The sequence below is a fragment of the Bubalus kerabau genome, chromosome 1 (assembly GCF_029407905.1).
Source record: "Bubalus kerabau isolate K-KA32 ecotype Philippines breed swamp buffalo chromosome 1, PCC_UOA_SB_1v2, whole genome shotgun sequence".
Taxonomy (NCBI): Eukaryota; Metazoa; Chordata; class Mammalia; order Artiodactyla; family Bovidae; genus Bubalus; species Bubalus kerabau.
This window is the reverse complement of record NC_073624.1, coordinates 81,781,500-81,807,402: the sequence shown is the minus strand read 5'-3', so window position 1 is coordinate 81,807,402 and position 25,903 is coordinate 81,781,500. Positions and strand designations below refer to the sequence as shown.

The 25,903-nt window shown below is 37.5% G+C and overlaps 1 protein-coding gene across 3 annotated transcripts in view; it reads right to left on the bottom strand.

Moving 5' to 3' along the window:
* LRRK2 (leucine rich repeat kinase 2) overlaps positions 1-15,758 on the bottom strand; it is a 206,443-nt gene extending 190,685 nt beyond the window's left edge. Inside the window, exons 1-6 of one of the 3 annotated variants that reach the window (XM_055580817.1) lie at positions 14,921-15,758; positions 14,507-14,592; positions 9,868-9,977; positions 6,398-6,486; positions 3,227-3,361; positions 314-448 (exon numbers count right to left, since the gene is read on the bottom strand). In XM_055580817.1, the coding sequence (XP_055436792.1) occupies positions 314-448; positions 3,227-3,361; positions 6,398-6,486; positions 9,868-9,977; positions 14,507-14,592; positions 14,921-15,074 (709 nt within the window). In that variant the 5' untranslated portion in view covers positions 15,075-15,758. Of the gene's footprint in view, positions 1-313; positions 449-3,226; positions 3,362-6,397; positions 6,487-9,867; positions 9,978-10,311; positions 10,374-14,506; positions 14,593-14,920 lie in introns of those variants that run through there. The other 2 variants (XM_055580809.1, XM_055580824.1) reach the window with 2 other exon arrangements.
* Between the last annotated feature and the right edge of the window lie 10,145 nt (positions 15,759-25,903).

The window sequence follows — 25,903 nt, the reverse complement described above, 5'->3', positions numbered from 1 at the left end:
ATGCTAGGTACTTCTGCCAACATTTGCCTTATAATACTCTGTAATCACGTCTGTGCTTATCTGTATCTTGTGCAGTACTATGGGAATAGAAAAGGCAAGACATATTTATATTTTTGCTACTATTTCCCCAGCACAAAGCTCAGAGCCAGCGGCAGTACTAAATCAATAAACAAAAATTAATCAGATGAATAAACAAATGAATGGCTTTATCACCTACAGGTTTCCAATAAAAACATTTTTGAAACACACTCAGAAAGAACATATATTGTAATTTTCAGGTTCAAGAAAGAAACCATGTATGCAGGCTACTTACAAGGAATTGCTAAGGAATGTAAACAGTGCAGTACATGGAGCACAATTTCCTCTTCATCTTCAAAATTTTTTAATGCACTGAGCAATATCATATAATCTTTATTCTCAACAAATTCAGTCAGTTGCTCCTCTGAAACTAAAAAATGAAAGACAAAATACTGACAGAGCTGAAACATGATTTAAAAGTTTAATTACTCAAAAATATAATATTCATGATAATTCATGATAACACAGTATATACAACAGACATAAATTAAAGACTATACTTTAGCAAATATCCCTTCCTAGTAATTTTAAAATAGGAAAACAAGCAATTGAGGTAAAATAATTTTGTTTTGACCCATATCAGTTACTATTAGTTACTCCATGTTTTGAAATGTAGTGACTAGTTCTCAGAAAAACAAAATTATTTACAATTTCATTTGATTCTAGAGAAAACTAATCTATGATTAATAAAGATGGCCTATTGAAGTAAACATATCACAATACTTAAAACAGAGTGGTTAGTGATACACTGTTGAAGGGCAGCTAAGCTAAATGCATCAGTTTAAGAGGGATGAACTTCAGCAAATGACAAGTAATGAGACTTTGAAATACTCTATCTTAATGGTCTAGATTTCATCAGAGAACAACAAAGTTCAGTTCAGTTCAGTTCAGTCGCTCAGTCTTGTCTGACTCTTTGTGACCCCATGAATCACAGCGCGCCAGGCCTCCCTGTCCATCACCAACTCCCAGAGTTCACTCAAACTCACGTCCATCGAGTCGGTGATGCCATCCAGCCATGTCATCCTCTGTCATCCCCTTTTCCTCCTGCCCCCAACCCCTCCCAGCATCAGAGTCTTTTCCAATGAGTCAACTCTTCACATCAGGTGGCCAAAGTACTGGAGTTTCAGCTTTAGCATCATTCCTTCCAAAGAACACCCAGGACTGATCTCCTTTAGAATGGACTGGTTGGATCTCCTTGCAGTCCAAGGGACTCTCAAGAGTCTTCTCCAACACCACAGTTCAAAAGCATCAATTCTTCTGTGTTCAGCTTTCTTCAACAAATGTCCTCATTAATTTTCATAATTAGTCTTTGGATCAAGCAGTGAGTTTCATTTAGAGTCATTTTATTGGGTGGGAACCTCAAAAACATGTATAAAAATCTGGTTTATCTGGCCTGAGAATAACACTGACATAAATGTTAGAAAATGCAGCACTCTTCATGATCAACATTAGTTTCTGTTGTTCAACTTTATACCAATAGTCCATGTAGTATAATGTGAAATTGATTGGGTTCTTTTAATAAAGGTGGAGTGTCACCAAATCTTCTCATTTTATGGAACAGTATCCAGAGCATAGTTTTAAATTTTGAAAATTCACTTTACAGGTGTCACTAAGTCCTGGGGAACCAGAAACGCTTCAAAACTTCAGAAGTGTTTCTACTCTACATTTACAATCACACTGTTAGCGTTGATCTTTCTATCACAGTAAGATCTTCTTTTCAACATTCCTTGGTGCCTCTTCACAGGTCTTGGATCCCAAAGCGCTGGAGAGAATTATGTTAACCCTTCTTTCATGAATAATGATGTGCCCTTAAACTGCAGCACAGACGATTACAAGCTCTCAAGACAATAACTCCTCAAATTCTATTCTGCCCAATTCTTATCAAAAGCTTAGTTGCCAGACGTAACATTTAGAGAAGATAGCCTGAGAAACATGCACCTCCTCCATTCCTCTCCTCCACCAAGCCCCTTCATCAGAGAGCTGAGGCCCAGGCCCAAGCTTTGCTCTTTGATAGTCTTTCACTGAAATGACACTGTGTTCCTTACAGAATGTGCACATTTTATCACCTCATCCAGGGAGACTCAAGGAGGATTTTCTCCAAGTCTCCCATGATTGCTTCTTCTGATTAATGGGTTTACTTTTATTTCAAGTAACTTTGTAATCAATGATGTTTCTGCCTCTTTCCTTTGCCTGATAGAAAGCAAAGAACTGAATTTCTGGTCCATCTCTCTGCAAAGATACAGGATCTGAAGTAAGCAATAAATTTAACCTAGCATCATATTTTCCCTTCACCCATTTCCTCATTCATTTTTCCCCTCTAATGTATTATAAATATCTATAAACTATTTGAAGTCTTTTTGGAATAAAGCAGGATATTAAACAATATAAGGTGATCTATTCCATTCCTGGAGCTGCCAGAAACTGGAATAGGTAAACTGGTATGGACACAGGGCCCACTGAGGTTCTTCTTATTCTAAACCCCGATCATTGTTGGCTCTCACAATGACATAAAAGGTGCTCTCAAAAAACTTAGTCAACTGAACGGTAATGGAGATAACTAGCTGGGTGCCCTCAGGCAGGTTACTCATTTCACTTCTCTGATCCATTTCCTCATCAAGCCAGTGGAAGAACCAAAGGTTCCAACTAACTATAAAATTACATGGCTATCTCTGTCATCAATCTCAGTGTTATGTGATAAAATACATATTAGTCTTATTCCTAAGGGAAACTTTGTAAACTTTCTGTTCTTTAGCCAGAGCCTTGAGCAATTTCTAAAATTTCTGGTAATGACTTAACATCATAAACCCAAATTTAACCTGTGCTTGACTTCATAGTTTTACTTTTTTCTTTTTTAACTCCTACACATCCAGTTTACAAAGTGAACCTATGCCTTGTTAAGCAATGGAAGAAAGTTTACTACAATTGCATAATTTATAATCCATGAATGAAATGTATTCTGTAAAAAACAAGCAATATTTCTGAATTAATTCCATTACCTATCCTTCACTGACAACTCAAATTTTAATAAACAGTAGTTTTAAATATCTTCTTATCATGATAATTAATCCTAATTTTCCTACTATAAATCCTTATAAACCCTTTTTCCTATTATAAATATCAATATAAAGAGTTTGACATTTTTAAATACCTCTCTCAAACAGCACATGTAAAACTTTACATCCAAGTTTCTGGACTTCATCACTGGCTGAAAATGTGCGCATGGCATCGAAGATTAACAAGAAAATATCATTTTCTTCATCCAATATCAGCAAAGTGATTTTACCTATTTTGAAGAGAATAATAAGCTCCAAGTAAATAGCTGCTTTAACATTTAATGTCTTAATTTTTACATGAGGGCTATGATGGTTTGTGAACTTCTCTTTTTGATGAACCACTTAATTGCCCCAGCTGTTAGCCCTATCAAGATCTATGGTCTTTCTAAATGAGATAAATCCCTAGTACACTTTCCTATAACTTTATGATTCCCAATCAATGACCATTACCAAGACCTCTTGCCCCAAACTCCTGAAATATTTCTGCCTCTTAAACAACATCATCTGAATGCTCCATGGCCACCCCAAACCTCACCTACTCCAACTGCATCTCTTCATCAATGATACCACCTTGGATCCAATAGTTACCAGGGAAATTTAAATCATCTTCCTTCTTTCATTCTCCCTCTTTCTTCTCATTCTGCCCAACGAAAGAATCAACTCATACTAAGTCCTTCAAGTTTAACCTCTAAATATTTCAAAAAGTCCTTTTGAACTAGGCCCCTCCATTTCTATTTTGTTCTGGACCCCATCCCCTCTCACCTAAAATGCAAACACAATTGCTTAACTACTCTGCTTGGTGCAAACTCCTACCTAACTAGTTGATCCCCTGCACTATATTTCTATAACACAAATGTGATCTATAATTCCCTTTGAAGTCTTCTAAGATATTCTCATATTCCTCAGTCTGACAAACGAGATTCTTCACAGATTACATGTATCTCATCAGCCTCACGCCCCTCCCTGCACTACTGACTCCAAACACGCTAAGCTCTCTGCTCATCACAAACACATTCCCTTTGATATAAATTTTTGCATTTGCACTAGCTGAGTGGAATGCCCTTGCCCTTTTCTACACCAAATATAATGCTACCTTAATTCAAGGCATAACATAAACAGCATAAACAGCACCTATTCGGTCAATAAAAACTGTAGGAGGGGTTAGTCATAGCATACACGTGTACAGCACATAACACATCAGACTTAGGTTGAAGCACTGGCAGTTCACTCTAACATGTGTAAATCACCACAGCCCCACGAGACAGGTGCAATCCTCATGTCAGAGATGAGAAAACAGCCACAGAAGTGACCCAGTAACTCTGCCCAAAGTGAACAAACAAGAGTCAGAGCTGGATTAAAATTTAGACAGGTCACGGACATGCCCTTAAATCCCACAAATAAGCCGAGCTTCTCTCTGTGTTCCTATGGTAGTTTTCTTCCTATTTCTGTTATGGTACTTTTCTCATTAAACTGAAATTATCTCTTTAAATGCTTTTTATCTCTTTGTTGGGCTGTTCAATTCTGTAGCCACTAATCGCATGAGGCTACTTAAACTCAAATTTAAATTAAGTAAAATTAAATAAAATTAAAATTTAGCTCCTCACATTTCCCATGTTCAACCACCACATATGGCTATGAGCCATGATTTTAAACATGTACAGTATTTCCTTCATTGCAAAAAGTTGTATTAGACAATGCTGCTGGACTGTGAACTTCTTCTTTGCAGGAACTCTGCCTCAGCTGTCTGAGAGTTCTCTAGTAGCCAGCGTAGCAGTAAGTGCCCAATAACTATCACATCAGTTAACAAATAAGCCAAACAAAAAGTGATTCATAAATTAGCCTCTAATAAAGTATCTGAAATGAACTCTAAAACACTTTACAAACTTCCCTAAAAACTCAAAATTCTCAGTGTTATAGAGAAGAAATTAAATAGTCTTTTGCAAAACACATATCAAATTTCATAACTGTCTGCATGCTGCTAATCTCAACATATTCATATTGCGAGATTTTTTAAATTCATAAACCACCTGTCCATTGCCAAATGCAGAATAAATCTTCACACACTCCCAAAAAAGACTCCCAAGGATGAGTTTAAGATAAATCATGATTAAGACTAGTTTGGAGGAGGAAATGACAAACCACTCCACTATTCTTGCCTGGAGAATCCCATGGACATAGGTGCCTGGTGGGCTACAGTCCATGGGGTCACAAGAGTTGGACAAAACTTGGCAACTAAACCGCCAAGACTAGTTAGCACATTCTATTACATATTTTAATAAAAGGCTCTGGTGAAGTGGTGAGGACCTTCAGGCCTTTCCTATCCCTCTTCTTTCATTCTCTGATCTTCACCCTCTGTCTTCCTTTTTCTTTCTCCTAATGGGCCTTCATCACTTGGCAGGGATTATGAAAGCATTTAAAATCTTACCACCCACACCTCCAGCTCCTCTCATGCTCTCCTCCTAGACCTCTGCAATGCTGCACATGCTGTTCTCTTGACCTCAAGTACCCTTCACACGTGGAAGGAAAGCCTCCCTTCTGATTAGCTTCCCTGTAAGCAGTCTTTCTTCTTAGAATCTTACATCCCAGCAAGTGTCCAGCACAGCAATGATCACAACGAATGCACCACAGCAACTCTTTGTTTCCAGGTCCATTATCCTTCAAGCAGAAGTTTACTCAGGGAAAGAACCTGACACGTGAAATAAGAACCTGTTTCTACTGCTTTTTGCTGAGGCAATCTCTCTGGTTTCAGGGTTCACTCAAGGGATGTTTTGGGGATTATGTTTTTAAAAGCATATGAAGTATTTTACATGTTAAACCTAGCATTTAGCAAGCACAAAAGAAGAAAGGCTATATATTTTTATTATGACATATTACTATTGTTATACTCTAGAACATGTTTTATAGAAAACACATTAGAGATATAATGGAGAACAAATACTCATGACAGGAAATGTATGGCTAACAAACTAATGGGAATATGAGATGCGGGACCAGATCAGAGGAGCAAAGCTGAGGACAGAAATTAAATTTGGGAATAATATACAAGGTGATGTTTAAGGCCAATATGTTGGGTGGTATTTTTGAGAGAAAAAGTTTAGAGAAAAGAGATAAGGAGAGAAAAGGAAAATGGATACACAGAATTTTGGAAATCATCAATATTGAGGTTATAATATTATATTTTTTTAAAAAACTAAAATATATTCAGTAAATGGTTTAAATTATTTTTTAACTTGTGTCAACATTAAAAATATGTGTGTATGTACTACCTGAAGTTAGGAGAAGATCTAAGGCCTTCAATCCAACTGTTGTCAGGTTGACACTGGCATTATGAACTGTTAGCATTTTAAGAATCAATCTGTAATTAAAAACAAAAATCAAGATCATCCTAGATGTTTATTCTTTTAGATATTGTCTTTTACTCATCTACATTTTTATTTATCTCATTGCACTTCATTCCCTATATTGAAGCTAGTGTGTTTTTTCCCTATAAACCTGAGCGAGGCTTACAATGATTAACAGGGAATTATGAGTCTCAACAGAAAAGTTATAACTTTTTCCTCAAAATATTTTTCAATTATTAACTATTTCACTCAATTCTATATTCAAAATAATACAGAACTAAATGTACTAAGGGATTAGTCATTTTATATGTGATACAAACTTGTGAATATTATGTGACACATATTTATGTATTAAATTTAGAGATGTAATTAAAATGTTAGCTTGTATACAAAAATTAAAAACTATTTGAATATTTAAATTATTCACTTTTTACTATTTTTAAAAGAGAAATTGATATTACAGAAAGTGAACCTAGTATATCAGTAATATTGTCAGTTCAAATACATTTGATTTGAGCCCCTGAGTTATTAATTTTAAAATATACAGGCTGTAGTCTATTCCTACTCGGGGCTGATTAATTTTAAAAATACAATCTATAGTTTATTCCTACCCAGTGCTGCTTGGCTTTCTATTGTTAGAAAATAGAGCTTCCATGGCTTCACTTAGATTCAAGAAACTAGGCACATGGTCTCTAGCGATGAGGTAAGGAATTGAGAGACTCCTTCAACTCTGTTAATTCTCTTCCTACCTACGCTGCCCCTACCTCTTCTTGAATCATTCCCACTATTCCTGACTTCATTACCACACAAGAGATTTCTCCTTTAGTACTGTAAGCCTTTAGGGAGGAAAAGTCCTTGAATATAAGGAGATATGTTTCACAATAACTATTGGCTGGAAATGATCTAATATACTCCACTACAGAGAAGAGTGTGTCTATATTGTTCACACTACTTCTGGCCTAAAGGAGGGGTGTAATAAATACCCGATGAACCGAAGATGAATAAATGATGAGTGAGCAAATAAATGAATGAAAAGAAACTTCCTGCAGAAACATTCACATAAGTTAACTGGAACATTCAGTTTGTACTAAAATATGACTAAGTATGTTTTCCAAGTCTCCCTAAAGTTACAGATTCCAAACCTTTGGGGATTTTGGAAATTCTCATCCAAACCAAGGGACACATAACATTATAACTATTAATTGCAGGCATATTTTGCCTAATTCTTCATTAAATGCTGTATTCCCTTGAGTTAATACTTTTCTTGTTATAGCCCATCACACTTTTGCCCTATAGGAATGCAACTTTATCTAATGCTTTTGGAGGGTGGCACCTGACTTTAGAACAATCATCTTTAGAGAAAAATAAGTTTTCTGAAGAAAGGGTCATAAAATGTTAACAGGCCTCCTGGCCAGAAGATGATGTAAATCACCTAAAACTTTTGCATATGATAAGTTTGCAGAAAGAAAGCCTGGCTTAGATAAGGATCAAGGACTGCTGACCTTGCATGACTACCCCTTCCCCCATTATCCTCTGATGCGGCTGCTGCTGCTAAGTCGCTTCAGTCGTGTCCGACTCTCTGCGACCCCATAGACGGCAGCCCACCAGGCTCCCCGATCCCTGGGATTCTCCAGGCAAGAACACTGGAGTGGGTTGCCATTTCCTTCTCCAATGCAGGAAAGTGAAAAGTGAAAGTGAAGTCGCTCAGTCGTGTCCGACTCTTAGCGACCCCATGGACTGTAGCCCGCCAGGCTCCTCCATCCATGGGATTTTCCAGGCAAAAGTACTGGAGTGGGGTGCCCTCTATGCACAACTTAAGGCATAAAAACTACTTTGGAAAATAAAGTGCGGGCCTTGCTCACCAAAAAATAAATAAATAAATAAATGCTGTATTCTTTATTACTGACATAGAATTTCAGGGATTAGTTTGGAGATGAGAATACCTATTAATTGTAAATAGTCTCTTTGCAAAGCACACTCTTTAATGCTAGAATCTGAAAAACAGCAACTCATATTTATCAAAGATGGAAAAATACACAAGCATAGGTGTACTCGCCTATGAACAAACAGCTCTTATTTATCTAAACTTGCAGCCACGGTTAAAACTAATAGAGATGTAAAATTTAGTTTTGCATTAATTATGTTCTCCACAGCAATATATCTTTGGAAATTATAGTATTTACTTTTCTGAGGTAAAGAAAAGTCACATCAAGTATAAAGAACACCTAAACTTGATGACAGAAGATATTTTATTAAATGTCAAGAAACAAAAAAGTTATCCAACAGTTATCCAAAGTTATCCAAAAAGGATTTTCCTGGAAACGCAGAAAAAATTTTCTTAACTAATTATGGCTAAAGAAGTAGTTTCATTTAAGAAGTCATTGTGTTGAAAACTGCAATAACATAGCTAGTAAATAGCTATCAAGATTTGGCTGCAGATGTGCTAAAAGATAATTTCCTCTTTTTCCTTCATTTTGAAAGCTGCATTTAAGCTCATTAAATATATACATATGAATATACATAAATGTGCTTTTTAAAGACAGTAAAGCATACATTTCTAAATTGCCTGGAAAATTCCATGGACAGAGGAGCCTGGTGGGCTGCAGTCCATGGGGTCGCTAAGAGTCGGACACGACTGAGCGACTTCACTTTCACTTTTCACTTTCCTGCATTGGAGAAGGAAATGGCAACCCACTCCAGTGTTCTTGCCTGGAGAATCCCAGGGACGGGGAAGCCTGGTGGGCTGCCGTCTATGGGGTCGCACAGAGTCGGACACGACTGAAGCGACTTAGCAGCAGCAGCAGAGAACATTTTAGTTTCCATATGTTTGTTCTGAAGAAGTAGTGGTTTGTGTCCTGTGTGTGTGCTCAGTCGCTTCAGTCATGTCCTGCTTGGTGCAACCCTATGGACTGTAGCCACCAGGCTCCTCTGTCCGTGGGACTCTCCAGGCAAGAATATTGGAGTGGGTTGCTGTGCCCTCCTCCAGGGGATCATCCCAACCCAAAGACTGAACCCAAGTCTCTTCAGTCTCCTGCATTGGTGGTAGGGTTCTTTACCACTAGCGCCACCTGGGAGGCCAGTGTTTTGTGTCAATTCTACTAGTAAAAAGTTAAAAAACAAAAAAGAAAGAAAGAAATCTTTTATTCGCTTGAATTCATAAGCATTCATCAACAATCTACAATTTAATCAATTGTATAACTATTATTATATTAAAATAATAACAACATCTAACATTTCACCTCAAATAAGCTCTCTATAAATGTAAATCGTTGATTCAAGGAAAACTATATGTATTTTAAAGGGTTTTTATCAGTTTGGCTTGAATTGCAAATACAATATATCAAGAAAAGGGCTGTCATACAGATATTTAGTGCAGTATATTTTTACATACTTACTGGTGAACCCCAAGGACTTCCCAATCATGTCCAATATCATGGGGTCCCATTAAGCTTTGCATTGTATTTGGACAGATTTCTATTAATTTGCATAAAAGTGACCAACCCACCTAAAAATAAGAAGCAAATATTCACATTTTAAAACAAACACACATATACGGAACATATTTAGTCAAAGAATCTCTTCATTCTTAATAGACTAGGTGACTATTATTTTAAAATAGTTATTTTAAAACAAACTTATACTCAAAATTATACTAAAAAGGAGTATAACAAAATTATACTCAAAAAGCAAGTCATACAATTAGAAAACATCTTTCTCCAAAAATCTACTTAAAGGGCATACAAAAAGTAACATTTCTGAATGATGAAGGAAACAAATTGCTTATTGTCTAAATAAAAAGCAATAAAATAAAACTTAAAAAATAGTTTTAGAGGACATACCAAGACTATGACGTACAGGAAAGGCTGGTCTCAGGGCTTTGTACTTTTTAAGGCACATCCACCTGACAGAATTTATTTTAGATATTTAGGACTTTAATTAAAAGAAGAGATGAAGTAGTTTGGAATGGAAGATTAGGAAAAGCCAGAGATTTTGACGGCCAAGTGTAAATTATCAGGAAAGACTGCTCCCCAGATAATAAAGCTAGGACAAATGGCAAGAGAAGTAGCACTGTCTGACGACAGTGTAACATCTTTCACAGGTAGAAGAGAAAGGCACTAGGAGATGGAGAGCAGGCAGAACTTTTCAATGGACTCCTCTAGACTTCTTCAGTGTACCTAAGTATGGGTTGATGAGGTCGAGATATCACAAACGTCCTTTAAGTCTTTCATATTTCCAAATGATTTATGATTTTACTGATGCATTTTAAATATACCTTCATTCACTTCACTTATACAAGTGATGCCAGATTGAGTAAGTTGCTCTTTACTTCTAAAAAATACATTTTCAAATATTAATGATATTTTAATTCCAAACTGGAGATTAACTCACTCTTCCTGTCATATATTTCTCTCCAAATGTAAGGACTCTTCAATTCTTTTCACTATGCTACAAAACTACCCTTGATATGGTCAAAAAAAGAATATGCATAGATATTCAGTTCTACAGATTAATGGAGAAGGGCCTAACCATGATGTGTGATAAATACCAATATAATATGAATTTTGAAAGCTGGATTCACTGTCAGCTAGAGTTTCTCAGGGAAGAATATAATACAGAAAAAGTGTGATTTGAGTCAGATTTCAAAAGAACTATAAATTTGGTCACTTATACTGGATGCTTGGGACTGGTGCACTGGGACGACTCAGAGGGAGGGTATGGGGAGGGAGGAGGGAGGAGGGTTCGGGATGGGGAACACAGGTATACCTGTGGCGGATTCATTTCGATATTTGGCAAAACTAATACAATATTGTAAAGTTTAAAAATAAAATTAAACTAGAAAAAAAAAAAAAAACAGTGAAATGGAAACTTCTAAAACTGATGAGCTGTGAGGAAGAGAAGTAAGATTCTAAATAGTGAAGAGGCTGCCAGAGAGGGGCCCATTGCTAAATGTGACTGAATGTGTGAGTTGGAGCTGAGTGGCACAGAGTTGAATGACCAGGGGAGAAATTTCTATGCATCTGAAGAGGAATAATGGCACACATTTCCTAATTGTTTACAGGAATAAACAAGGGGTATTTAATATGATAAAAGTGTTTATACAAGAGTTCTTTACAAATACTATTTCCTGATCTTTTCTGGATTAAACATGAATTGCTTTACTCTGTCATTACTTGCTCTTACACAATTTCAAATTCCTTGAAAAGGAAGCAATTTTTGACAGCTATTTTTACCTATATTTGAGTAGACATCCTCCTCCACGTAAGCCGAACAGATATTGACAATCCAGATGCCATAGAAACTGGCTATTTCTGTGCTTTCATAAAATATATCAAGATTTTTTCAACTAAGTATTTCAAAAGTAACATTTGGAACAGTTTCTGGAGGGAAATAAACCATAAATCACACAGGATGCTATACTCATCTCTGCACCTGCATGGCTGACTCAAGGAGAAACCCTGTTTTGCTTTGGTTGGTGAAATAGCAGCATCAGTAAAATTGCTTTGCAAAAAGACTGAAGTAACTGAGCTTCTATGATTAAATAGAATCGCTAGCTGCAAAGTGGAGGTAACAACTGATCCATTAATGTATTCAATTAAAAGCTTATCTTTCAAAAAGAGAAACCTCCCATCTTGGACAGTCGTAATACAGTTGGTAGTTTCACTTCATTATAATTATTCTGTAAACTCAAGTTATCTAATTAATGCACAATGGGAAACATCTTGGGTTTAAAGAAAATTTTAGTCACTTGCATATATTTCACTCACATCAAAGATGGAAACTGTGTGAATAAAGTAATGTAAAACTGAAGAACACAGAGAAATGTTCAGATGATTTGCAGGAAAAGAAATTTATAAGACAAATAGCCTAAGTATCAACTGTCTAAAGATTGTGATTATTAAGGAGAACTAATAAAGTATGAAAAGACATTGAAAATAAAAAATTCAGAGTCAGAAATGTCATGTTAAATTCTAAAAACAAACCTTGATGTTTATTTTTGAAGGGTAATTTAATTCCCTAAATTCATCAAATGCTTTTATTTCAGTACTTTCAGCTGATTCAAATGTATAAAGCTTTAAAGTATATCTATATTAATTTTACCAGTAATATGCATAAATTTGAAGAAGACAATATTTTCTTTTAAGAGAGTATTAAAACATCCCTTTGATAAGATCAATGATAATTTAAATCAATAATGTCAGCAGGCATGGCATGGCCACAATATTTGTACCAAACCACTATACTCTTTAGTTATACAAAAAGCTTGTGAATTTAGCACCTATTGTATTATGAAAAAAGATTTTGAAGGCGTGTGAAACTTGAGTTCTGACTCTGTTACTTGCTCTGTGGTCCTAAATGAGCTACTTACTCTGAGAAAAAAATATTCAGTGAGATTTCTGAAAGGGAAGCAGATTTCATCAAGAATCAAATGATAACTACACAAACATAATGCCTTTTACTGTGCTGCAACTAGTAATTCTATTCCATTAAATCACCAAATCAAAAGACAATTCCTGATTTTCTTACATACTTTGTCTTTGGTACCTACTGGGCAAGGATATTGAATAACATTCATAACTACCCCAAACAAACATGTCTGGGATCTGGCAGTTTCTAAAATGAAGAAAAATTAGGAGGTGGGTATGTTGCAGACTCCCTTGGATTCTCAAGTCTAGCACTACCTCCTCTGCAGACCAAGCCTACCCAGGGCCCAGCTGTTCAGAGTTGTACCTGGCAGAGGAGACTCTACCAAAAACAGAATCCAAGGAATGGAGTGTGACAAACAAGGCAATTTTGAACACCAAAGCAGAGGCAAGTAAGAAGGATGATGTGGGTGGAGAGCAGCAAGCACAAAAGGCCAGTGCGGGAGAGTGAATCATGTTTCATAGGCAAAATTTCAGACACTGGGTGTTAAAAGAATAGTGTCTTTATCATGCCTCCATTTTTTTCTTGATCTTATTTGCTAACAGCCTGAAAATCAATAGTCAGATGGGATACACTTCAGCTGAAGAAAAATAAAAGTACCCATTTATCTCACAGATATATATCTTCATATAAAAGCTAGGTATATGGTTCACCCAAGCTAGACATAGTTGGACACAGAGATAAGCATAAGATAATTGATACAGACAGAGATTCAGATAATTCTTACATCGGTCTAGCCTCTCAAGTAGATATTAAGAAACACTGCACCTCGAAAGAGTTCAAAGTTCAATTCTCTTTCCGTTTAGAATCTAACGTGCAAATGAGAAAACTAATGTCAGTTCCCCAAATCTCAAAATCTACAAAGGAAGTTAACCTTAAGCAGTAATTTTGTTTTGACGGTGTATCAGACTTAATTTTCATCTTAAGGCTCCTTTTCAAATATATCTGAGATATTTAACAAATTTCTGGGTTTCCTATGATACAGGTTCTAAAAGGTTCACTTTAACATTCATTTTATATGAAAACAGTTGAGAAGTACAGATTTAAACTTACAAGGGAATCCTAAAACATTACTCTCTTAAGATAATACAAGGTGTACTACAACTAAAGAAGGCTAGAAATCTGTCTTCAAGTTTAAAAAAGAAAACCTTAAACCTATGAGAGTTTGCCAGTAACTTCAATTCATTAATTATTAATTCTATTATTGTTCATTATTCCTCTTTCCCAAACTATTCACAATGATGTCATCTCTAGAACATGCTGTACATTGGGAAGAATCTTAGAATAATTTCATTTAAACACTTACGAACACATCTAGCCAATGAAAGAAACCAAACCTCAACCCATTATTATTCCCCTCCCATCACCATCCATATTCTGTCAGTTAATTATATAGTTACATCTTAATGATAATTAAGGAGCACAGAGTAGGCCCTCTTACACCGTTAACATTTGATAATGATTTAACAATGCTTCCATCTTAAAACCACAGACAGTGGTTTGTCAGGACAAATCTCAGAAATAACCCAGAACTCTGGGTACAAAGTATCAGTAGAAAAACACCTATTTCTAAAGAAGGGGAAACGGGCGAAATGAAAGCAACTCTTTTACCTGCTGCACACTAGCGACTCTCATATAGGAGTCCAAGACGATCAACAGAGGCACGTGGACATTTTTGTCTTGAAATAACTTGGAGGCTGGAAAAGAAGGGGGTTAAGGGAAAGGAGCAAAGTCACGATTCATGGCACCCCTTTTAAGTCTGAAAAGGAGGGAGAAAGCAGAAGAAATGAGCGCAAGACCTTCCTAGAATTGTCGGCTCTTTTCTGCCCAAAGGACTAGAGAGCTTTCGACTTCTCAAGAGTGCAGGTTTGTGTGGCCACAAAGTTGGGAGGAGAAAGTTTGTTAAAAAGGCCTGGGAAAGCGGCGGGGGGGGGGGTGGGGGGGGTGGGGGGTGGAGTGGGGGGGGGTGGAGTGGGGGGGGGGGCGGTGCGGGCGGTAAGGAACAGTTTCCCGACAAAAGATTACCGTGATCGGCGTAAGTAAACACCAGCATATCCTCCAGGATTTGAACCAGCGTCTCTATCTGTTTTCCTTCCTGGACATTGTTCAGCCTAACTATCAACTTCTTCAGAGATTCCTCGTCCTCCTCCTCGCACCCCTGGCAGCTGCCACTGGCCATGACCGACCCTGCTCCAAACCGGCCGCCCCTCCTGCACTAAGGCCGAGAGCTTCGGGAAGGAAGAAGACGAGCCCAGCTCACCGGCCGCAGCCAGCACTCACAGCCAGCCGCATCAGCACCCACGCCCGCCTATTTATACGAAGGTGGCGGCTCCCGCCCTCTCTCGGAGCCCTCCTCCTCAGCGTCCTCCTCCCCCACCCAAGGCCAAAACCCCGAGCAGGAGCCTGCAGGAGAGAAGGCCGAGGTGTGGCCCAGCGTAGAACCTTGCCGGGTGGGCAGGACTAGCGAGAGCGGCCCGGCCCGAGTGAGGCCGCGCCCGTGTCCCCCGCGCGGCCGAGTCGAGACCCTGGGCGGGCGCAGCCTCCCGGGACCTGATCCCGCCCGACCCGGTGGAGGGGCCGGGAGTCGCGCAGGAAGAAACAGACTCAGCGGACTCCGCCTAATTGCCCAGGCCCCGGGCACTTCAGAGGCCGGGGAGGCGTGCGGTCCTCACCCCGGGCCACCCCCTGACCCGCCAGCCTGGTCTCCTGCAGCCCGCGGAACCTCTGGGAACTAGGAAGAAGAAAAAAGCCGCCGCAGATCTCCAGATCCAAGAATAGAAATCGGGGCCTTGGGAAAAGAGAACGCCGCCCAGTTGGCCCCTTTTAGGAAAACGTTCTCTTTGGAGTTCCCCCTATTGGGAGATGAGGAATTTCCCCCCCGAGGATGGACATAGTTAAGCAACCAAAATGTGCTTTTCTATGGTTGCTACGACTTGTTTGTAGGAAAGGAAATAAAGACATTTTTCCTGTTAACTGAGGCTCTGTTGGCCAAAAGGCCACGAAAATTAGCTTTTGAAAATTTGAGTTTGCACTAGGTAAGATTCTGAAAATTGGGGCACACCAAAAAGTAATGGATTCTCATTGCAGTTAAAACTAGAGAGAAACAAACACGTGGTAAATGATATGAACAGGTGACAGATACAAACCTAAACATTGTTCTGTTGGTATTCAAAATTACTACAGTGTTTGAAAAAAATATTATAGTAATGTGTTTTTCAAGAAGAGAAGCCTGAGCAAGAAAAAGAAAGACAAGGCTGGACAGAGATGACCTATTGCCTTCAGATCTGTCCTGGAATACGGGTGAGGTCATTCACAAAGAAGAAGATTGAACTGGAAGTTAGTACTTCACAATTTAAATCCTTCTATTTCACTTCGGTTACCCAGTTCTGACGACAATTTTGAAATGGATAAGACAGCTACTTACCCTTCTTTTACTGATGAGGAAATGGAGATTTAGAGAGGAATCGCTAAGGGAAGCATTGTTGGTATCACAGGGTTGGGAAGTTGAGTCAGGACTTAAATGCAGGTAGATGTCTTAACCTCAAACTTAAGGTTCTTTATACTCTACCACTTTAATCAAGTCATGGCAGTGTTTACCTTAGGGCTTTCCTCATAGCTCAGTTGGTAAAGAATCTACCTGCAGTGCAGGAGACCCCGGTTTGATTCCTGGGTCTAGTTAACAGAAGAAAAGGCAAACTTCAAGCACAAATTCATGATAGAAGTAGTGGTCAGTGGACAATCAAATGGTGCTGGAACAGTTCACTAGCTTCCTGGGAAGAAAAAAATAAAACAGACATTGCTAATTGCATCAAATTACCAAGACAAATTTCAGCTGGATTAAAAAGTTACTGAAAGTAACTAAAAATAAAATGTAAATTAACAGTTATTTAATCTTGGTATGAGGAAACATAAAAACTAAGAAACTACAGATTGATATATGTGACTCCATAAAAATTCAAATTTTCTGCAAAGAAAACAACATAAAACTAAAAAGCAAATGACAAACTGAACAAAAAATATTATAACACATATGACAAAAACAATCAGACTTAATCTTTTAAAAGTTGTTACAAATCAGTGGGGGGAAATCACACTCTACAGGTACCCCAGAAGAAAAATGGATTAAAGTTTTGAGCCAGAAATTCACTGTGAATGGGAAATAAGCATAAGAAAAGTATATTCATAATTATACAAAAATTGTAATACATATTTATAAAATGTAATTTTCTGTCATATGAGTGTATAATAATAAAAATGAGAGAGAGAACCAGGAATACATTCCAAAGATATTTTAAAAACCTTAATGAAGAAATTATTAAACTACATTAAAAGGCATTATTAACAAGGTATAAATAAGTGAATAGGCCATATCAATTAATGAGAAGTTTAACTACCAAAAAGATGCAAATTACCCCACAGAGTAATAAAAAAACAGACTAATGAAAATCTAAGCAAGATAGCAAGTTTTTGTTTTGTTTTGTTTTTTCAATGAAACGGACAGGCCTAGAACAGAAGAGACACTTTTGAAAAAGGACAAAACAGAATTGCCCAATTAGACATTGACTCAGGGCATCTTAACAGCCTTTATCAGTTTCCTAGTGTGGAAAAAGCGCCTGACAATGTCTTCCTGTGAATTAGAAAAATGTGCACCTCCTTCCAGGCAGACACAGTTCTGTATCAGGGTGCACAGAGGCAGGATTTGGACTTCAGACTCCACTCATCCTGTCACCCTGGTGTCCTAATGCAAAGTATATGAAGCAATGTGTTGATTGTTATTATGTTGTAAGAGCTAATCTGTGCAAAAAGCCAATGAAAGAGTATCTGGAACCCAGAAACATACCCTTACATATATGGAAATTATATGAGAGATGTTGAAGTATGTAACAGTGAAAAGAGAATAGATTATTTATTTAATAAATGAATCTGAGACTATTGGTTGTAGGAAAAAATATTAAAACCTTTACTCAGACACCATATTAAAAGATAAATTCCATTGAGCAATTTTATATGAAAAACATAACTAAATGTTTTGAAAGTTTTGAGGGGGAATGACATTTTATGACATTAAGATACTGAAAGGTAAGACATAATCATAACAGTTCATAAAGGAAAAGATTAAATAACACAGGGAGCCCAGTCCAGGGCTCTGTGACAACCTAGAGAGGTAGCATGAGGGGTGGGGGGTGGAAGGGGGACTCAGGAGGGAGCGCACATATGTATACTTATGGCTGATTCATGTTGTTGAATGGCAGAAACAACACAACATTGTAAAGCAATTATCCTCCAATTTAAAGTAGAAAAGAAATACAGGAAAAGACTTAAATTCAAATACATTAAAATTTTAAAATGTATACAAAGACCCAACCAACCAAGTTAAAAGATGACCCCAAGCTGGAAGATTTTTGCAACGCACATAATCAAGAAAATATTAATAAGAATATGTAAAAAACTACCATAAATCATTAAGAAAAAGATAGTCTAGTTTATGTGTAAAAGACATAAAAGGCATTTACAGAAGAGAAAATGCCATTTAAATCTATCAAAGATGCTCAGCCCCACTAAAAACAGAAGCACAAATCAAAGTCATAATGAAATATGATTTCACACCCTTCAGATTAACCAAAAATGTAAAGTTTGGTAATGCCAATGATTTCCTAGAATATGGAGGAACTGTAAGAACTATAGGAGCTTCCCAGATAGCTCAGTGGCTAAAGAATCCTCCTTCAATGCAGGAGATACAAGAGACTTGGGTTCAATCCCTGGGTTGGGAAGACCCCCTGGAGGAAGGACATGGCAATCCACTCCAGTATTCTTGCCTGGAGAATCCATGGACAGAGGAGTCAGGCAGGCTTCAGTCCATGGGATGGCAAAGAGTCAGACCCAACTGAAGCAACTTATCATGGACATAAGAAATATAGAATACTTATATAATACCTGTGAGACTGTAAATCAAAAAAATCACTTTGGAAATCTTTATGGAAGTATCTATAGTGTTGACAACGTAAACATCTTATGACCCAGCAGTTTCTAAGGATATTCCTTGGAGACGCTCTCACATATGCATAGGAAATTTGTATTAAAATGTTCAGTTTGGCATTTTTTGCTTATAATGAAAATGAAAACCACTTGAATATCCATCAACACTTACATTTCATTATGTAATAGACTTACGTAAATCTGTGAAAATTACTGAACAAGAACTTCATGAATGCAGGCATGCTAAGTTGCTTCAGTTGTATCCAATTCTTGGTGACACTATGGACTGTAAGCTCTCCAGGCTCCTCTGTCCATGGGATTCTCCAGGCAAGAATACTGGAGTGGGTAGCCATGCCCTTCTCCAGATCTTCCTGACCCAGGGATCAAACCTGCATCTCTTTTTTCCCCTGCATTGGCAGGTGAGTTCTTCACCACTAGTGCCACCTGGGAAGCCCGAATCAACATAACTTAACAGCAAAATATATATTTATATATATTACTGGGCTTTTTAAAAGTTGCAGTAGGACACATATCCTACTGGGATATCAATACTCTAATACTAAACACTCAAAAGTTGGCTTAAAGTTCAACATTCAGAAAACGAAGATCATAGCATCCAGTCCCATCACTTCATGGGAAATAGATGGGGAAACAATGGAAACAGTGTCAGACTTTATTTTTTGGGGCTCCAAAATCACTGCAGATGGTGACTGCAGCCATGAAATTAAAAGACGCTCACTCCTTGGAAGGAAAGTTATGACCAACCTAGATAGCATATTCAAAAGCAGAGACATTACTTTGCCAACAAAGGTTCGTCTAGTCAAGGCTATGGTTTTTCCTGTGGTCATGTATGGATGTGAGAGTTGGACTGTGAAGAAGGCTGAGTGCCGAAGAATTGATGCTTTTCAACTGTGATGTTGGAGAAGACTCTTGAGAGTCCCTTGGACTGCAAGGAGATCCAACCAGTCCATTCTGAAGGAGATCAGCCCTGGGATTTCTTTGGAAGGAATGATGCTAAAGCTGAAACTCCAGTACTTTGGCCACCTCATGCAAAGAGTTGACTCATTGGAAAAGACTCTGATGCTGGGAGGGATTGGGGGCAGGAGGAGAAGGGGACGACAGAGGATGAGATGGCTGGATGGCATCACTGACTCAATGGAAGTGAGTCTGAGTGAACTCCGGGAGTTGGTGATGGACAGGGAGGCCTGGCGTGCTGCGATTCATGGGGTCGCAATGAGTCGGACACAACTGAGCAACTGAACTGAACTGACTGAAACACGCAAAGTTGCATAGTAAAAGTATAAAAATTATGCATGGGACTAATAAATTCTAGCCAGTGGTTACCTCTGGGGAGAGGAAAGTAGAAATGCATCCAGGAAGAATACATTGAAGGCTAGAATTGTATCTGTAACTTTTTTTCTTAAGCTTTCTTTTGGATACATGAATGTTCATTATATTGTTATCTATGCTCTGTATTCCTAACTTATTTCATAATAAAAAAATTAAATGTATTTCAACTTCACTGGTGCTCAAATTAATAAATTAAAAAATAGATTAATTCCTTTTATTCACCAAATTGGCAAAGAAGTCCTTGAAATTTGTTTGGTAGTTTGTGTATGAGGAAATAATAAATTATTCATAATATATAAAAGTAAAACATAAAATAGCAGGATTTTGATCCAAATTTTGCAAAAATAACCAAAAAAATACATGTTTAATGAACTACTGAAAGTAGATAAGATAAACACATGTGTAACAAAAATTTTCATGAGGTCATAGAAGTAAAAGCTGTTTTTATGTGGTATGTATTTTTCTGTATTTTTCCAATTTTTCACAGCAAATAATGTATTATAATAAAAAATGGCTTCCCAGGTGGCACAGTGATAAAGAATCTGCCTACTAATGCAGGTGACACAGGAGACACCGTTTTGATCCCTGGGTGGGGAAGCTCCCTTGGAGTAGAAAATGACAACCCACTCCAGTATTCTTGCCAGTAAAATCCCATGGACAGAGGAGCTTGGTGGGCTACAGTCCATAGAATCACAAAGAGTTGGACATGACTGAATGACTGAGCACACATCCACGTTAATAAAATATAAACTTTATAAGTACAAAACTTATTTGGAGAATATAACTTACCACACTAATAAATATAAAATATTTTATATGGCACAAGCAAAATAGGAAAATTCAAATTGAATTCTAGGAGATTCACTGGATATATGCAATAATTAAGACTACATAGCCTATAAACAATAATCCAGTAATGTAAGCTTGTTTTCAGAAATATTTCACTGATGGCTATAAATTCCTTGAGAGCCTCTTGAGCCTTATTCTATACCCACACGCCAAAATGGTGCCTGGCACAGAGTAGCCATTCCATGAATATCTGTCACTTGGATGAATGAGGAGTGTAAACGGAAGACCAGAGGAGTAAAACAATCTTTCCAAGTCATCACTAAAAGGCAAAACTGAACTGTGTGACAGGGAGTTCTCAAATTCTCAGCCCAAACTTTTCCCAACATTTTGTTGTTCTTATGTGAGTTTCATTAAACTAGATTAGGGCTGTCTAATCACTGAAACTGTACTCCCTTTTACCATCTACACCTTATATATACAGAAAGCAAGTATTGTTTTTTCTGGTTTCTGAACTACAGATAAAAATTTCAACTATGCTTGTGATGTAATATTCTCGCCTTATCAGTTGAAATAATCTCTCATCAAAATCAAATGCAAGTTACTCTGAGATTAGAACGACACAGTATCCACAGTCTTCAAGCTTGGTTTGCTCAGGAAATTAGTCTCCAAATTTATATGCTAATATTATATTTTAGTATAGAATTTTTAGAAGTGCATATGTATATAAGAGTATTATGCAAAAATAAAAGCAATATCATAGAAAACCAATTCAACATCTATCCCACCCAAAATAGATCATTGCTTTTGTGTTATGGACATATTATAGGTAATCAAAAATATTTCTTGAATTGAAAAGAATAAATTACTATTCACAGTACCTCTGTTGATAAAATAATATTAAGAACAAGAAAATTAAATGATGCATCTTTTTATTACATTTCTTCATTAGAAAAAGTAACTTGAAATTTCTTTTTAGGAGAAACATTATTTTTACAACTCAATAATTAAATGGTATCTTTAAAACGTAGTTTCATATCCCTTCAAAGGGTAGTTATAAAATAACGATACATACACATTTAAGCGCCAAATGAAAGGATATATATCAATGATATCTTTCACCACTAGTACTAGAGTTTCTAGAAAATTTAGATGACTATCGTAGGTGAATGATTTTACTTAAGTCTGTCATAAGCATACATCTTTCTAGACTATTTAAAATTTTAATTGCTTAATTAGTTTAGAGTGCTTTTTTGAGATTAATAAGAAGATAAATTTGAACTATAAAAATAAATATATTCTAGGATATTCGATTATTAAGTCAATAGCTATTGTGTATCTACTGTGTTTGAACTCTGCTTTGTATGTTAGGGACCCAGAAGATAAAGTCTCTACCTAAAGTAGTTCACAGTCTAGTGAGACAGATATTCAAACAGTTATGAAACAAAACAGTACAGTGAAAGTGGAAGAAGCCCAGGAGGTACAGGAAGTGGGTAAGAAGGAGGAAAGGCAAGAATGGAGGCAAGTGTGTAAAAGATGAAGTGTTTACCAGTGAGGTAAGAGCAGGAAGGACTGAGAAGTGTGCTCTGGTTTGGGGCACTGAGAGACCCTACTGACCAGGGTTCTGAGCAGGACAAGCCCTGAGGCCTGAGTGCTCTGTAAATGGAAAGGAGTGCTTTACAAGCACAGTTAGTCTTCAGGTATTTTTCAGATCTTAATGAGGTGTTATTTTTCACATTTCGAGCATTCTGAATCTACTTCTTGTTCCTTACTATCTCTCCATTAGCGTCAGTTTTCTGCAGCGAACGGTTGGAAAATGTTGTTTGTTTTATTGCAAACCAGAAAGAGCCAATAGACAAAAATCTTAATACAATCCTTGTTGCTATTGGCAGCCAAGTCATGGGAATTATAGGAGTGAGTTACCAAGCTCCACAAGAACTTGGGGGGAAAAAATGAAGCATAAAATCAACAAAAGCAGATGAGGCCAAAAATAATATATTTTAATATCACTTCAAAGAGACACAACTGCACCCATGCTGGCAACACTATGTTTAACTAGTTAAATACATGAACATGTCTAAAGAATAAATATATTTATGTGAAGGGGATTGGTAGACAACCACAAAAAGACAGAAAAAGAACAAAATAGGCAAACGAGTAATGCAAACCCAGGAGAGGTTCCTATTAAGATGAAATTTAGTAGAGTGGACCAAAAGCAGACTGCACTGTTGGAGAATGTGTCTTGGCCCTTGGATTTTGGACCTTCTGATGAAGCTACCCTATTATGAATGAATGAATTTAACATTTGTTTGTTGCACTGGGGATATGAAAGTAAACATAAAGTTTACAGTCTAGGGATGTTACAGTGCTGAATGTTAAGTGCTATACTGAGGAATATGTGGGTTACTATGAGAATACATTGAAAAGGGAACTTTGGGGGATAGGGAAATAATGAGAGAAGCCTTTCTTCTACTCTGGAAAGCACCAGCCTGGAGGTAACAGGGAGCAAGACAAACATTTTAGAAATTAAACGATATTCAGTATAAACAGAGCCAGGAGTACAAAACAGAGTTGATGCACGTTGGATTCCTCAGAAAGCAGATTCTGAGACTGAGATTAGTGTGGGGGAGGGCTATTAGAGAGCATTCTTTACTAGGGAGTATGGAAGGTTAGGAAGGAAACAGGACTGAGCAGAGAGAAAAGTTGGGCTGTGATGCAGTGTCAGCAGAGGGCTCAGCTAAAGCCACAAGGGCTCTGAAGCTGAGATGGCCCTCAGAGAGTTCCAAGTTGAGATAATGGGACCAGGTCTTCATTTCTCCATGTGGACCAGTCATTGAATGAAAGTATTTTGGAGAATGGAGAATGGCATGACTTTGTGTGAAAGAATTCTCTTTAGCTAAGGCAGTTCTGAAAAGGGATGACAGCTGAGGGCTATCTGCCAACAATAGTCCCAGGAGCTAGCAAAATAAAGCTACAGTCTTCAAGGTAGATCTGATAGCTGACTTACGGTACAATTACATGACAGGTGGAAGATAAAACAGGGAAGGTGAGCCAAGATCACATCATGAAGGGCATTGTAAGTCATTTTAGGGACTTTGGATTTTACATAAGGAAAACAAGGTGGCCAGTGCGGAGTTTTGCTTAAAATAGTGACATATGAAGATTTGTGCTTTCACCATGGCAGGAGTATTTTTCAGGGTAGGAAAAGAAATTGAAAGGACAAAATTGGAGGAAAATAAGATTGCATTTGGAAACTCTTGAAAGAATCCAGAAGAGAGATGGCAGTGACTTGATTGAGGAGGCTATGGCAGTAAAGATGGAGAACAGCAATGGATTTGAAATAAAGTTCAATCACAGAATAAAATGAACTAGCTTACTGATTTGATTGAAGGTGCAAAGGAAGAAGTACAAAACTTACCAATTAAGTGATGGTCGTGTCATTCATCAAGCCAATGAAAGGCTGTTGTTGAATCACACGAAGACACCGGGATTCTTGGCCCCCGGAGGAGAAGAATTCAATCTGGGGCCAGAGACGAGGCTTGATTACTCAGAGCTTTTGTGTAATAACGTTTTATTAAAGTATAAAGGAGATAGAGAAAGCTTCTGACGTAGGCATCAAAAGGGGACAGAAAGAGTACCCGCTTGCTAGTGTTAACAATGAAGTTATATATTCCAAAGAATGTCTGGAGGTTGTAAAGACCTCATCAGACCTACTCCCATAATTTACATTTTAAGATAACAGAATTAGCCAGAAGGTTTGATCCAAAGACTGTCCTCAGGCAGGATACATTATTGTTATATAATCCTAAGGAATGTAGAGAAGGAAAAAAAAGTTTGTCCTTTCTTCCTCCTTGAGAATTCCAGACCCCTCTCTCCTTGGGGACCCCTAGACTCCTTATTAACCTGCCTAGGAACTGACTCTCTCACCAAGAACCACCAGAGATGTTACATATCTGTGGTACATACAAGTGGTAAGTGGTTACATCTATAGGTCAGGAGGAAAGGGTAAATGTGGGCCTCCATATTTTTATTTTTGCCTCCAACTTAAAAATATAAATCATCCAAAAGGAATATAGGACAAAAAATACTTGTGACTATAAAGGAGGAGTCCAAAAAAGGTGCCAAAGAAAGAGCAGCCAAAGATTCAGGAGAAAAACTGATGGAGAATGATGAGTAATACATAAGGGAGACAATGAGCTCAAGGGGAAAATTTGCCACCGTGTCTAAACATTCCTGGTGGAGAGATTGGGGGTTCCCTTGCCAAGAGCTATACCAGGAGAGTAACGTGGATTGAAGCCAGACCACAGGGGACAGGAGTCAGTGAGTTGAACTCAAAGTTCAACTCTAGCAAGAAAGTATATACCCTGGAGGTAGTACTGAAGTGGCATCAAGAATGGGGTATTCTGTATTGTCTAATGATACAGAAACAGAAAAGGCCAGGAGGAGATAATTTATTGAAGGAACTCCAAGTGGAAAACTTGTGCTCATAGGATCTGGAGTATAAATAACAGGGTTGGAATTAACCTCAGGGAGGTTTTGGAGTAACCTAAAGGAAGGAGGAAGAGTCATTATGGAGGCAGGTAAGTTTGTAGGTAGAATAACAGGAAATAAGAAGAGTTCCCATTGTAATGGTAGGACACCTGTGAGATTGCCTGTGAGGGTGAAGGATGGGAACATGTTGGAGTTGGGGAACAGAAGAAAGAAAGTCTTGAATTTGTATTGAATGGGAAAGTACCTTAATTGAGTAACTTGTTGCTTCTAAACATTTAAATAATCTAGTCACCTGATTTCATGCTCAGCAAACCACTAGTATTTATAAGCTGATTTCCCTGTAGTTTTCTCAAAAAGTTTTAGTTATTAATGTGATTGTTGTGATGATTACTGAAAAGAACTGTA